The 15,189-nt window shown below is 49.7% G+C and overlaps 1 protein-coding gene across 3 annotated transcripts in view; it reads right to left on the reverse strand.

Moving 5' to 3' along the window:
• Window positions 1–1,313: 1,313 nt before the first annotated feature.
• AFF1 (ALF transcription elongation factor 1) overlaps window positions 1,314–15,189 on the reverse strand; it is a 54,932-nt gene continuing 41,056 nt past the window's right edge. For 2 of the 3 annotated variants that reach the window (XM_063415474.1, XM_063415475.1), the window contains exons 11-21: window positions 14,188–14,982; window positions 12,414–12,511; window positions 10,414–10,654; window positions 9,987–10,078; window positions 9,359–9,422; window positions 8,455–8,591; window positions 8,157–8,228; window positions 7,473–7,566; window positions 7,329–7,372; window positions 6,385–6,602; window positions 1,314–3,907 (exon numbers count right to left, since the gene is read on the reverse strand). In XM_063415474.1, coding sequence (XP_063271544.1) covers window positions 3,786–3,907; window positions 6,385–6,602; window positions 7,329–7,372; window positions 7,473–7,566; window positions 8,157–8,228; window positions 8,455–8,591; window positions 9,359–9,422; window positions 9,987–10,078; window positions 10,414–10,654; window positions 12,414–12,511; window positions 14,188–14,982 — 1,977 coding nt within the window. In that variant the 3' untranslated portion in view covers window positions 1,314–3,785. The remainder of the gene's footprint in view (window positions 3,908–6,384; window positions 6,603–7,328; window positions 7,373–7,472; window positions 7,567–8,156; window positions 8,229–8,454; window positions 8,592–9,358; window positions 9,423–9,986; window positions 10,079–10,413; window positions 10,655–12,413; window positions 12,512–14,187; window positions 14,983–15,189) is intronic. The other variant, XM_063415476.1, reaches the window with a different exon arrangement.

Below are 15,189 nucleotides of genomic sequence, written 5' to 3' on the forward strand. Positions count from 1 at the left end.
TAGGCTCTCCCGTGCCCCTCCCTGCCAACGCCCTCCTTTGCACTTCAGCTGCACACAACTTTGTTTCTTTGGGGTTTGGTTTTTTTGCATAAAAAGGATGGTTTGAACAAGAAGCAACAGAATTTCTTTTGCCATGTTTGTGCCATCAAAAGTGTCACCAGACAAGGAGAAGGTTTTCCTGCAGTTATTGAGAGATCATTTCGTGTAGCTGTGGTGTAGCCTTAAAAAGTGGAATGCCTGGGCTGATTTCAGTGGAACTACTTTGTGCTTATTTCAGGTATACCTGCCTCCATTTAACAAAAATGAAAAAGAAATTTCTGGAGGACTATTTACTTGAATTTTTTATCAGACTACCTCTTATATTTTGTAGCAACCTCCAGCAAAAATTCTGAACATTTAGTAGAGACTGGACAGGTAAACAGGAAGATGTCTAAGTAATGTAGAGAAAATTGTGTTTCACATATTTGTGTTAATGTGGGGTTTGAGTATGCAGAATCCCAGACTGGCTTTGGATGGCAGGAACCTTGAGGATCACCCCCTGCATGGGCAGGGACAGCCTCCCCTCGGCCGGGCTGTTCACAGTCCAGCCCCACCCTGTGCACACATTTGGTTTTTCCATTACTAAAGACAGCAAAATCAACTCTGTGAAACACAGAGAAGTCCAGCCCCCTCCCTTCTCCACAGAAGGCAGAAGAATTGCTGCTGTTAGCAGGGAGTAAAAATACTCAGAGGAATCAAACCTGTTTAGTCAGTGAGTGGCTGTAGTAGGCTTGCAGTTACTACTAAGGACGCTATGGTTTTCTGGGGGGGAAAAAACATTTTTATGTTATTTATTCTATCAGCTTTAATAGTGGGTAAAAGTCTGATCTTTGCACAAGGAGCCCGTTTCACCTATCCCAGGTTTTGTGATGTTCTGCAGTACTAATGTGCACACAGGGGGTTGTTAAGCCCTTTGTGACATTTTGAGAAGTTGGCTGTGAGGCCTTCTCGGGGCTCAAGGCCAGCCCATTGCGGAGGTTTCAGAAGAGCCAGCACGGCTGTGCCTGTGCCTGGGTTTGTCATTTCCCTGCCTGCACTCTGAGGCAGCTGTGGGCTGTTCCTGCCCCGCCAGGACACTCCTGCACTGCACCACTGCTGCTCACTGAGGAGAGCGCCAGGGGGACAAACAGGGCAGCAATGGAACAAGAGACTTCTTGTACTGAAATTCATACCTAAACCTCATCCAAAGGGAAACACTTAGGCCATTCAGAGAAAAGCTACACTAGAATTTCTCTGCAAGAAGCAGAGAACACAAGGACTCTTGAAACACCTCATAACAAACATTCATTTATTGTTTATTTTCCCCACATGAATCAACCATCTCAGAAATTCCATCACACGCAGGGCAGAAAAGGTTATATACAAGAGGGACACACATCCCCAAAATAAGATGTACAGATTGGAAACCAAGAGGGAGGGGAGAGGACAAAACCAAAAACAAGGGCATTGCAGTCAGACTTTGACTTTCAGTTACAGAAGAGATCTCTATCTCCGAGTAAGTGGGGTTTTCAACTTATTAAATAAATGGCATCTTAAAAATAGAACATTTGACAATTTCAACACAGGTATTATTATTTCTTTTAAATAAATATTGCATGGAAATGATGCTGCTTTGCCACCATAGCTGCCTCCTTTCTCTCTGGGATTAAACAATCACCCCTGGTTTTCCTTGGATTAATGGTTTGCTTCTTAAAGGCAAATGTTATTTCCTCCATTGCTACATTTCAATTGCTGATTTTATTTAATGTTTGTTTGTTTGTTTTAAAGGCCTGAATAGGCCCAGGTGAAAATGATGAGCTTCCTTCCTAACCCTCTGCAGGCCTCTGACCTGGCTCAAGGTTGAAACGTGATGGCTTTTCCTAAACTATCCTATTTGAACAGTCTTTCTCTGTGTCCTGAGACAAAACCTGTCCTCCTGCTGTGGAAATCCACAGATTGCTTTCACATGAGAGCCCCAGGAGCCCCTGCTCCGGGGGCAGGAGCGCAAGCAAAGCTCGACAGGGCAAATGGGGAGGGGACATGGATCTTCCTTCCTTGTCCTTGCTAGCACAGCTCACCCCTGGAAGGCTCTGGGGCTCTGAACAAATGAACGGCGCAGGCCAATCCCTTCAGGGTGCAGAAAGGCCCAGCCACGGTCCCGGCGTCCTGCAGTGCCAGGGGAGTGACAGGAGAGCTCCCTTGTGCTCGAGACCAGCACGCTTCCATCACCCCCCAGGACACAGAACCAGCACAGGCTTTCCCGTGGCAGGGGCCATTTCTACACAAACTACTCTTGGAAATGCAAACCTTCTGCTGATATTTATTTGCTGTCCATTTTCATGAGCCTAGAGGCCGTGAGCAGCTATTTCACAAGGGGGGTACTTCTGTGTATCTGCAGACCTGTTCCCTAATCATGAAATTGTGTGGAAAAGGGAGATACTTCTTTCTGGTGAGCATGATTATTTTGGGATACCATCCTCCTCTCGCGCAGTCCCACGGGTCTGTCAGGGAGAGGTGAGGGGTGTGAGGCTAAGGCACACTCGTACGTACGAGGACGGCAGGAGGAATCTTTGGGTACACAAGGTCATCTCACTGACTCCACACACGCCATGGCTGCTGCCCTCACTGCCACTGTCACAAGGAAAATAATGCTTGGGAAGAGCTCAGTATTCCCTTTCTTGTTCCCCTGACAGGTTTCTAAGTCACTGGGTCCATCCTATAGCATGGCTGAGAGAACACATGAGCTGTCTCCCACATGGAGAAGACCCTACTTTGGTACAAGTCCTGCTCTTAGATATTCACCAAGACCCTCAATGGTTGCAGGCAAATATCCAAATGCAATTTATCTTATTTATCATTCAGCCACTTAATCCCTCCTTCCCCAGGAGCAATTCCTTCCCATGGAATCTCTTGGAACAATGTCCAAGCAATCCCAGTGAGCCAGCACAGCTTTCCACGCCCACTCACCGGAACGGCACAAAGCAGCCCAAAGAGAATGCTCAGGGTGCCACTCTCAGCAGAGGGCAGAGCTGTTCCACACACGCCACGTCCTTGTCTGGCCTGCCAGGCTGCAGCGAGGCAGCCCCAGCGTGGGCACGGGTGTGCACAAGGGCACGGCAGGGAGGAGCAGAGCAGGGATCCCCTGCACAGGAACCCTGCAGCACCGAGGCAGAGGCTCCCTCAGTGACCACAGCTGGCTGAGCACAGCAGGGGCTGAGGCTGGAAAGCAGGCAGACACATCCTTTGGCTGGTTTTCCTGTAACATAATGCTGTTGGGTGCTCCATGAGGTTACTACTTGCTCTCTGAGGAACGAGGACACCAAAGATTGCATCTGTGCTTGCAAAAACAGCTCCTCTGGCATTTTGCCTGGGCACACAGCTGCTGCAGACTGGGGGATGTTGTATAACCACCTCTGGAGGCAGATTTCCTTCTTGTCAGCATCATGTGCAATTATTGTCCTGCTGGTTATTTGTGACAGAAATGTTTCTAGACCATCAATACATCGGGCCATTCGTTCAATTCATTGCACTTCATCGTTTTAAAGGAAGGTGCCATCCTCCATCTCTTCTTTTTCAAGGTAGCAAAGTGCTACCCTAGAAAAACACAGTTCAAGGGTTTTCCAGTGTAACCAGGTAACTTCCAACTTTGTTTAAAATATTCTCCCTTGCAGGTGCTTTGTATTGAACAATTAAAAAAAAATTAAACTGTTTCTGAGGCTTCAAAAGTGCAAAAAAACTTCAAGGTATTTAACCACCTGGAGAACCAGTTAAGGCATATTTGCTTCCAGTCTCAACCACTGTAATCCCTGTCTGATGTAGTGTACCAGGTCTGTCAGGCTGCTGGTCAGTGCCAGAGCACTCGTTGCTCTGCTGAGTTCAGCAAAAAACTCTGGGAAAACAGGGAGAGAGAGAGAAAACATTTGTTTGGTTTCATACACCAGGCACACCTGACAGGCAAGGAGTGACAGCAGCAGCCCCCAGCTGGCCAGTGCTGGTAAACAGTGCTCAGCAGTGTCACAGGGCTGGGAAGGGTGACAAGCACAGCAGGCAATGCAGACAGCAGGAAAACACATTTACACAAACTGAGCCACCTCCTTGTGTCCTGACTTCAAAGGACACAGGGACTCCGTGGTAGGGGGCAGAAGTTTGGGTGTTTGTACCGAAGTCCCTGCTTCAAGCTTCCCCCAAATGCTAACCAGGACCGATTTGAGTTCTTCCTGAGCAGCACCAGAAGCACACACAGCTGTGGTGCCTTTCCTTCATCCTTCCTCAGAGCTTGGAGGCATCAGGGTTTCTCTGTGTGCAGCTTGCCAGGCTCTGCAGCTCTGGTTTGGGTGCCGGGCACGGCGGGCAGGTCTCACACTGCCCCCACGCCGCTCCTGCTGAGCCCCCGGCCCTGCAGTGCTTTGTGCTGGCTGTCACCTGGGCAGGTGACCCGGGCTGTGGGGAATGGTCACACCTGCTCCTCTGCAGTCACCTTTCCACGACATTCCTGCATAACCTTCCTCCCACTGACACGGCCCAGTGCCTCACTTTTCAGCTCAACCATTGCTAAATACCTTTACAGAAAGTGTCATTCTCAGCTCTCCTTTTTGACACACAAAATGAAAAAATCCTGCTTGGCTGTGCAAGGAGCTCTTCAGAAGCAGAGTGCACAACACCTCCTTTCTAATACTTGCCAGTGCAGAAGCAGAGAACACATTCCCTCTGGCTTTCCTGCTTTTGTTACAGAAGCCATGCCCTCTGTGGGGAACAGAAGGAATCCAAAGGCCCTGTCTGAGCAAACAGAAGATAACCTGATGTGTCAGCGCAGCATCATGTGAAAGCAGAGGGACTTCAGTGCACGCCTGCAGCCTCAGCTTGTCCTTGCACGCAGACCAGAGGCTGAAGACAGCCTGGAATGTTCCACCTGGTGAGGCACAGGGCAGCTCTGCACCAGTGCCTTGGGCAGCAGCTACAGCCCACTGCTGTCCAACAGCCCAGCACAGCCCTGCTTATGAGATCGTGACAGCTAAAGGCTGCTGCTCCTTATTCCTCTTCTTCTGCTGTATAAATTGCATAAAAGAATTAAGGATGGAGCCTTTTTTATTGGTTTTGTGTTTCCACTCTGTGTACCTCCTGGTATATTCCACTGACCATCAGTGAGTTCCAGTTCTGAAATGCCTCCAGCTGTCCTGAGCAGTGGCACCAGCACCAAGCCTACCTGAGGATTGACTGTCTCCAGCACAGATGCACTCCCTGTATTTGGTACCCCAGTCAGCATCCCCCTGCATCAGGACCAGCCACTCAGAGCACGTTTGGAATTTGGGCCTGGCTGAGGCAGGGCTGTGCTCAGCTGCCCTCCCACACACTTTCCTCCTGACTCACTGCTCTGGCTCATTAGCAGCATCCACGGCTCCTGTGTGCCAGGCCTTTATCAGCCTTCTGAAGAGAGAATTGAAAATGCCACACATGAACTCTCCTGCAAGCAGATTGCTCAGAGGACAGCCAGCAACCAGTTTTTTATTCAAAGGTGACTTAGAAATCCTTTTGATCTTCAGCAACTGCCTCACTAGTGTGAGGACTTTTACAGCCTTCCAACAGTCCAGCCAGGCACATTGTGCTTATTTCCTTTTGCAAGTTTGCCAACTTGCACTGCCTCTCTTCACCCACACTGGCTCACAAAGCTTTGTGTTGTATGCAAAATGACACTGCTGAGGCCACGCGGGATGGCAGCTCACAGGCTGCACTGCACCCACCCTGTGGCTTCTGTGTTCCCACCACTGCTTGTGCCAAAGGACAATACAACATTTTTAACAACAAAACTGTTAAATAAAAAAAAAAAAAAAAAAGTTGCAGCAATTCTAGGGATTGGTGCTGCAAACACTGGGCACGTGCCCAGCAAGGACTCAAATTCAAGTGCTGCTCAGCTTCTCTGTTAGGCAGAGAAGCCAGCTTGACCATTTTCAACACAAAATGACCTGGAAATTTGACAAAAACTAAAGCACAAGGCTACAGGCCAAAAATATATTTTTAAACAAAGCGGACCAACTCAGAAAAAGCTCAGTATCCCAATAGGAAAGACAGAAAAACCCAACCCCTTACACTTCTTGTGTTACCACGAAGCAAGTTGGCTGCTTTCCTGCACTCAACACCCTCATCCCTTAGCTCTTGGACATTTGAGGATGCCTAGAAAACCTTTTAATGGGAACACTCATCCACATACCACCATCAAGTACCTTTGCCAATATGCCCTGGCAGAAATATTCAACATCTTTCATGCTTTGATCTTTAGGTGTGGTGCTTGCTGCACTGAGTGTCAGGATTGAAGCAATACTCACACAACCATGCCACGTGAGACAGAAAAGACAAAGGGCAACACCTTACCTTTATTCTTTCTGGCCAGTGCATCAGCCTTTTCCCAGATTTCATAGGCATGGAGGATGTAGGAGGTGATGTTGACGTAGGACGAGGTGACACTGGAGATGTGGCAGGGGACAGTGACAGCAGAGCCAGCGCCGCTGCTGTCATTGGAACCCGGCTGGGAACTCACAGATCCAGCAGGAGAGGGAATGGGAGAAAGAGGAGAAGGCAAGCCTGTGCTTCTGCAGCAGAGGAGAAACACCCGATGAACGCTCAGCTGCAGAGCTCACCCTCCCTCCCCACGGCCGCCCCACGCCGGAGCTGTGCGGTGTCAGCCAGGCCTGCAGCGTGGGGGCAGTGCTGGACAGGGAGATGTGCTCAGCTGCAGCACAGGCAGGGCTGCTTTGAGGGCCAGCCAAATGTTTGGAAGTGATTGTGAAGGACTCTGCTCAGCAAGAGAAAATGTGGGACCACACATTGAAAAGGACCACCCATCCATCTTCCAAAATCTACACCCACTTGTGAAAGTCTTCAGCAGATTCCCCAGTGTTTTCCCTAATGCCTCCCAAATCAGGCCCACTGAAGCTGCCCTCCTGTGGAGGCTCCTCAGAGCAGCCAGCTCAGCCTACACACACTCATTTATAGACCCAGGGCAGCTACACGTGGTCAGACACAGCCTGGCTCTTCACACCCCGCCACTTCAACCAAGATAATTTTAGTCACTGCTATCACAGGGCTGCCACCACTGCTCTCAGGAGACCATTTACTCTCAATGAACTGTGCAAGGTGGCCAAAAATGGAACTGGCATCAGCACCACTGTCAAAGTCCAAACAACCTTCTCTTGGCCACAGATTTTGGAAGACGGCCTGGTAGCTGTCTGGCACATGAAATGACCACAGGACACAGAAAAGCTCTTACTCATTGTCATTGAAACACAGACACACGACAGCAGATTTTTAAATCTTACCTTGCAACACCAGGAGAAGGTGCTTGTATTCCTCTGAAATTACTCTGCAGCAAGGAATAAAAGTCTGGTTAGTTGGGACTGTTGAGCTGACATCAGTAAGCAGCACAGCCGTCCAGCGGGCAGCTCAGGGTACCTGTGCCCTACCTTGAAGTGGTCGTTGAGGAGCCTGGAGTACCTCATTGCAGTGTCCTTCTTGTAGCCAAACATTGCCATGTGCAGGAGGGACTGGCAGCGCATGCTGGGGGCACAAGCACAGCCCAGGGTCAGCGTTTGTGCCCAGCCCCATCGGCCTCGGGGCACGGGGGCACGCACACCTCAGCTCCACTGGAAAGCCAACAAACCTCAAAATTCCTTCTCCTTCTGATCGTGATTAAAAAAGACTTGGTGGACAAAAATCACAAGGGAAAGCAAGCAGGAAGGGCCTTCTCTGGTCTTTCATACAAACAGGTGCCCAGGCTCTCAGAGGTGCCAAAGGCGGCTGGGTAAACCCCCGTCCAGAAGTGCCTCATCTGTGTTCAGCCACAGCTTCAGTTACACAACTCAAACATGGGCAGCCAAATCACATTCTTTCACCTTAGCTGAAAGCCCTTATGTGCTCTCAAGTTACCAGCAGATCAAGTTTTAAACCCTGTACCTTCTACATGTGGTCCCTTGTGATCCCCCAGCTTACTTTAGAGACGTTTCAATTCATTCTGGTTTTTATATTGTGTTTTTTTGTCCTTGCATAACTCTAACTCCCATTTAACTCATTCCTTCACCCCTGGAAGCAATGGATCTTTTCCTCTCTCAGGTTTCAAAGCACAAAGGAACAGAAGCACAGTTACTCACTGTAACACAGCAAAGATTTTTCCATGTGAAGAGACTGAGGAGTCTGCAAATGGTTTCAAAGTCATAATGAATCTAGGGAAACAAACAGGACCTTGTCAGCCACCAGAGCACTCTAAGGCCCACAGTTTATGAAAAAACAGTGCATGCCATGATCTTAAAAACAGTGGGAAAGTAGGAAACCTGCCCTGAGTTCCTAGTGCTGGCACAAAGAACTTTGTAAGACCTCGAGCAGAGGACTGGTGTCAAAATGCCCTCCCCTCCAAACAGGCCAACCCGGCCCCTTCTGGGAGCCACTCACTTGATGAGAGCGATGGTGTCACTGAGGATGCTGTAAGCTGACTTTGGCTCCAGCACGTCTGACTCCAAGGCAATCCCGTATTCAATGAATAAAAGCGCAGCCTCCAGGTACTGAAAGGCCTTTCCAGTCTTGTCAGTCTGTAGGGAAGGAAATGCTCAGATTTTAACTAAGATCAAACACACTTCCCCCAAACGTAATTGAACTGTCTTTTCTTCCTAGTTAGGCAGGAATTGAAGAAAGAAAAAGATTTCAGTCTGGCCTCTCAATGAAAACTAAAGGGTTCTCAGCAGAAGCCTTAATGTGATCCCAGTCATCAGCTTTGTGTGCTCCATTTGACTCTCTTGGCTCAATGGTTTCCCTGAGTAATTTATTATCTTCATGTTTTTAGACACTGTTGTCTGGTCTTGGAGGCACAGGGGGACTTCCCATTGCAGCATTCTCTCCCTTCATTTTCACAGGTAAACAGAAAGTAGCAATGGACATTATCTGACTGAGGTAATTATTGGCCATAATTAGCAAAGCAATATGTCCCCTTGTGCCCACTGTTAAACTGCACAGAGCAGAGAGAATCAGATCTGCCAAGGCCACTTCCAAGGCTCAGGCACCAACAACTCAGTAACTGCCAGGATCCTGAATTTTCTGACTTTTCTGATTTTTTAAATTGTCTTAAAACTAACAGTTGCATCTGTTTTCCAAGGATGCTTTTACAGCTCTGCACAGCTAACCCCTGACAATGCCAGCTCTGAATCCCATCCTCCAGATGTGTTTGCATCCAAGAGAAACATCTGAATGCCTGGCAGCCCAAGGCAGCAGCATGACTGAGCACACTGCAGGCAGGGAGTGTGGAATTCCTGTGTCCAGTGGGCCTCAGTGCCACACACTGAGGGCACAGGCAAACACCCACCATCGCATCAGCTCTGTGCTTCAGCCTCTGGGCCTGCTCAATGTAGTACTCCTTGGAACGCTGCCTGAATTGGGGACAGAGACAAAAACACATCAGAAAGGGTAGGATAATTATCGGGTTTACTTTCTTATCTACAGGGTGCTATGGGTTGAATGATTGCTTAAAAAAATATGTTGGCATAATATTGAAACTTACACTTAGAAATAAAAAAACCACCAGAGGTTAGGCTTCTATGGAAGCAAGGTAATTTCCTCATTCCCATGGAAAGATAGTTACAACATCTATCATTCCTCAAGTACAGACCCACAAATACATTTTAATTGAAACAAAGTAAATTTGGCAGCAACCAGACACTTATCTGAGACCAAAACCTGCATTCAAGTCACCTGCTTACAAGAGAGATGGGCCCTAATTTCCTGAGTAGTTTCCCTCAACCCAAAACTTGTAAAACTTTGCTTTCTTGTAAACCTTTAATGTGTGGTGGGTAGGCATGAGAGCAGTACAGGGCAGATCTCACACACCTTTCCCCCTCTCCTTCCTCCCAAAGAAGTGCTCATGAAAAAGCAGAAGCCAGCCTTGCCTCATGTCTTCAGAAAGTAAAGATGAGGGGTGTCAAACAAAATCTTACTTTTCAAACTTGAGCAGAGGTCTCCTTGGCTTAGAGGTACCATTTGGCAAAGAAGGCACTGGGAAAGGCTTTGTGACATCACCTGCAGATCCCTGAAAAAGGCCAGAGATAAAGCTGGTTAGACAGATGTGCCCAAACCAGTCCCAAAGCCTGGCTTTCCTACATTCCACGTGAAAATGTTTATCTGTCCCAAGCAGGGTCTATTCTCCAGGCTCTCTTCCCCAGCAACCCCTGCTTGCTTCTCACCTGACACCAGTAATGTATTTGCAGGTGCCTGCAATCTGAAGTGGTGCTTAGCATAAACACGATTCTCACACCTTTGGTGTTTACAGAGTGTGTTTCTGAAGAGAATCACACGCAGCCATGGGGAGTGCTAAACACAGCACTCATGTGCAGGAAACACCCAGCAGTTCTCCTGGACACCTACTCTGATGCCCTTGGACAGGTCCGTATGATTCCCCTCCCCTTTCCTGTGCTTGGCAAACAAAGGATCCTTGTGGTTGCTCCTGTTCCTGGCAGCGTTATCCATGGCAGGCAGCTCATCAGTCTCATTTTTGGGTCTCTTTTGGGTCATCTTGGCTGACTTTGGTGCAGGTGGTGCAGCAGACACGGCTGGCAGTGGCAGGAGCACATCTTTCTTCTGGGTTTCAGATGAGGATTTTGGTGCTCTGGAGATGGGAAGCAAATTCATGAATATGGTGTACACAGAATGTAGGGATTTTTTACAAACTTAGTTACATCATGTGCCAATTCTGTTTAAACTCCTCTGGAAGTGTGAGATGATTTGTTAATAATACAAGGAATTCAACAAAAGAGAAACAAAACTTCAGCGGTCTCACGGTGCTTTAGACAGCAAACCTTCACCTACCATCAACACACAAGCACTTTTCACTCAGTGAGGGAGGTGATTCCGGTGACTGAAGTCCCTGGGAGTATCACCCAACAGGGCAAACGAGCTGCAGCACTGCCTGCCTCTCCCCCTTTCGGTCAATGGTATTTTCTGTGGTCAGAGATACTCACCATGACACTTGATCCTGTATGTGCTTTGACAGATTTAAACTGAGTTACAGCTCTAAGACTTGCCAGATCAACTAGACAACATTCACACAGTTGAGAGAGACTTGAAATGTTATGCTTTTAAATGGCAGAGATTATCACATTTAACAACATTAGGTTTCTGATCAAGCAGGGAACTCTGACAGCTCTAAGCATCACCAAATAGTGCTAAACTTTGTTTCATCACTGCTCATTTACATATTTTTATTCAGTTTCTCAAAGTTTCCAAGAAAACACTGAGCAGGGAATCCCAGCTCGTGGACAGCAACATCATAAGAGGAGGACATGAAGCTGAACCAGTGAGGAGACTGAGGTGTGACTGGGCACATGGTGCCTCACTCTGCTGTGCATGGGACAATCCTCTCCTCTCTTTCATGCACCTTTCCCATGCCTTGGTCCCTGCTTACATCAGGCATGTGCTCCCAGGCTTCTCCACAGAGCACAGAATCATCACTGACCTGCCCAAGGGCATCCTCTCCCCAAAAATGCATCCTGTCCTTCCCACTCCAAAAGGCAGAACATGACTAAAACAGGTGCTCACTTCCACTGGGGAAAAGGGAGGAATAAGCCCCAGAATTGAAGTTCTTGCATGACTACCACAGTTCAAATATCCCTTCACCTAACTAATGTTAGTCCCAGTTTCTCAGTGCCTCCAGAGTGTATCAGTGTTTTCTCCTCAGAAAAGCAGTTTACTCTGTTGGCAGGGCACAAACCCCAGCACGACACACCAGCACACGCCAGCCCCTCACAGTGCAGGCACAAGCAGGCAGCAGTGGAGTGCAGCAGCCCACAGTGAGGCACGAGTGTCCCATCAGTGCCCCTGTGGGGAGCAGTGCCCCTGTGGGGAGCAGTGCCCCTGTGGGGAGCAGTGCCCCTGTCGGGAGCAGTGCCCCTGTCGGGAGCAGTGCCCCTGTCGGGAGCAGTGCCCCTGTCGGGAGCAGTGCCCAGCTCTGGGCAGCGCTCGCCGCAGCACAGGCCTGGCCGGGGTGCCAGCAGTGCTCTGCCATGCACGGGGCAGGGGAAGCTCCAGCACAGCCACAGAACGCTGCAAACGCTGTGCTGGGAAAGGAGGAGCTCCTGCTCACACAGGCACCACCATTCCAGGCAGCTAGCACTCAAAAGGCACATTAGGAAAACAAGACAAAGACAACAGGATGACTTCAGTGGAGAAGGGAAATGCCCCCTGCCCTACAGAGCTGCTTTCTGGACTGGTTGCTTCCAGGGTGCAAAGGCAAATCTGCTGTAGATTAAGTTTCAGAAGGAACATTATGTTAAAAGCAAACTCACGAGTATAAGGACAGGAGATCCAGTTCCTTGATCTAAGCTGTTTAGCAAAGACTTGGATTTATACATCCACCTCTGTGTACTCACTTCAATTTACTGGAATCTTTGTTAGCTGAAGGCTGCAATGACTTTGCTTCCTTTTCTGATTTCATTTTCTTCCTATCAGTCTTCTCCTTCTCTACCCTCTAATAGGAAGGAAAACAAAGGAAAAATAAAATCACTTAGGTTTTCAAAGTTCACATAAAATACAGACCAACACAGCTAAGTTTGATACATTCTGGTTAAAAAAAAGAAGAAAAAATACCTTATTGCAACCAACAAATTGCAAACTCACAGCACAGAAGATACACATTGCAAGTTCATTTACAAGTAAGCTAAAATGACATTTTATCTAATTTTGCTAGGATAGATTAACTGTTTGTAGTGGCAGGGATGGAACTGCTAAACCTGTTGCTGCTAACGGTAATCAGAAGCAAGGCACTTGCACATGAGTTAGATCACACAGACACTCCAGATGTGCAGGGGGTTTGGTTTTTATCACCAAAATGCTGATTTGGTGAAATTTTAAAGCACTGCTCATCCAGGGACCCCAGAGCTGGGTGCAGCACTGCAGGTGGGGTCTCAGCAGAGCAGGCAGAGGGCAGGATCCCCTCCCTGAGCCTCCTGAGCACAGAGCTTTGGATGCAGCCCAGGGCGTGTTTGTCTCTGTGGGCTGCAGGCACACGCTGCCGGGTGCAGTCCAGCCTGTCAGCCTCAGGGAGCTCTCCTGCTCCGGCTGTACTGCCGGGGCACTGCCAGCTGTGTCACTGCCGGGGCACTGCCGGCTGTGTCACTGCCGGGGCACTGCCAGCTGTGTCACTGCCGGGGCACTGCCAGCTGTGTCACTGCCGGGGCACTGCCAGCTGTGTCACTGCCGGGGCACTGCCAGCTGTGTCACTGCCGGGTGTGCTGGGACACGGCCCCAGCACGGAGATCACATCCCCACGCTGAGGCTGAGGTTCCACGCTGCCACAAGAGGGGTCTGACAGCTGCTGGGAGGGCCCCACGGGCTCTGCTGCCCTGACAGAACGACAGCCGGGCTCTGAGGGGGTTCCCTGCAGGCAGGCACTGAGATTGCACAGGAGGACATGTCTAACATCAAACAGCTCCTCTCCTGTGTCTCTCAGACAACAGGAAAAATGTGACAGATTGCCTGTTTTCCTTTCTCTCACTGCTCTGCAACAGCAAGAATTTCTGGGGTCTCTCAAGGTTCTTCACCATTGCTCTGCTCTTCTCAACTCTCCCTCACAACTACAGGAAATCCATAAAATGGCAAAATTAAATGTAACCCAAACCAAGGTTATTCACCCACCCGTGCTGAGCCACCTGCTCTGTGAGAAGGACCAGAAAAGAGAGTCAGGGTCTGAAATATGCAGAGGGAATACCCATTCCCCACAAGGCCTGCAGTCAGCTTTTGTGCAGCTGACCCAGCTGGCTGGAGGTATATTCATAGATCTCTTTGGGAGTCAGCTTTTCAAAAAGCACTTGTGAGCAACCATCACCTCAGTTAAATAAGGAGTTGTCTTGTAGTTCAAGCAAAAGCAACTGCTGCAACTGATTTTATTGTCTGAGAAACCCAGGATTTCAAGAAAACAACAAAAATATATTCTAAAATGCCAAAGCATGTTAGACAGCTTACAGGGCTTTTCATTTGCTCAGGAGGGGATTTGTGACCAACAAGAAACATCTGCAGGCAGTTCTGATTCACATTCCCCTTGATAACAGCTTTAGAGCAGGATAATGGCTGTACTCCCAGCCCACACAGGCCTTCCAACCACCACACTGGTCCTTGTGCAGACCCACCTCCCACCCCACCTCTCACCTTCTTCTTTGCAAGGGGCTCCTCAGGAGTGTCCGTGGCCTTCCTCTTCAAGTCCTGCTTGCTGGCGCCAGGACAGCCCTTGGTCTCTGCGCTCCTCGGGTGCCCGTTTCTCCTGGGGGGCTGAGGGACTTTGTCCAGGTGGCACAGGTCTATCCTGACCACGAGGCGCTCTCGGGCCGGGGGGTCCCTCACTGGTGAGAGCAGCCTCTCCCCGAGAGGCAGGGGCAGCTCCTCCCTGTGCAGCTGGCGAGGCCCGTGGCTCCTGAGGGGAGCTGTGCCCTGGCCCTGAGGGGCCCCGGCAGCCTCGTGTGCCTGGGTGTCCCCCGTGAGCCTGGGCTCCAGCAGGTGTTTGGTGCTGGCCTGCTGCGAGCCCTTGCCCTTCTTCTTCTCAGAGGGCTCTTGAAGTCCTGGTTTCTGTTTTTTTCTGTCATTGGATTTTGTCCTCACTGTGTTTTTGACTTTTGGCTTGTCCCTGGAAGATGGGTCTGTGCCCTCCAAAGGAGCAGGCTCGCTCTCCACCCTGAGGCCCCTCCTGGGCCCCTGGTGCCCCTTGCTGGGCCCTTTGGTCCCCACAGGCTGCCTGGGCGAGGGCTCGTGCGCTGGAGCCTTCTGGCAGCTGCCTTTGCTGGGAAGAGGAGCCTCGTGAGGAGCCCTCAGCTGGCCGTGCTGCTGCTCGCCCTGCCCACGTCCATCCCCGCGGGCCCTGTCCCTGGGGCTCTCTGCGGGCACTGCTGCTGCCGTCACCTTGCTCAGCCAGTTGTCCAGCTGCCACTTATTAGAAGTTGGTGGCTCGGGCTGCAGGCAGAAAGAGAAAGGGAGGATTCAAGCCTGATGCCTTCATGGGCTGTTTCCACCCTAGCACAGCTTGCCAGAGCCCAGGGGCTGTGCCCACAGGTGTCAAAGTGTTTGCTTTTGCATGTGAAGGACTGACTATGAACAAACAGGCCATGTGCACTAACTTGCTCCAGAGCATCACGGATGAGCAGCTGGCTGAATAAAAAA

Source organism: Prinia subflava, chromosome 18 (assembly GCF_021018805.1).
Source record: "Prinia subflava isolate CZ2003 ecotype Zambia chromosome 18, Cam_Psub_1.2, whole genome shotgun sequence".
Taxonomy (NCBI): Eukaryota; Metazoa; Chordata; class Aves; order Passeriformes; family Cisticolidae; genus Prinia; species Prinia subflava.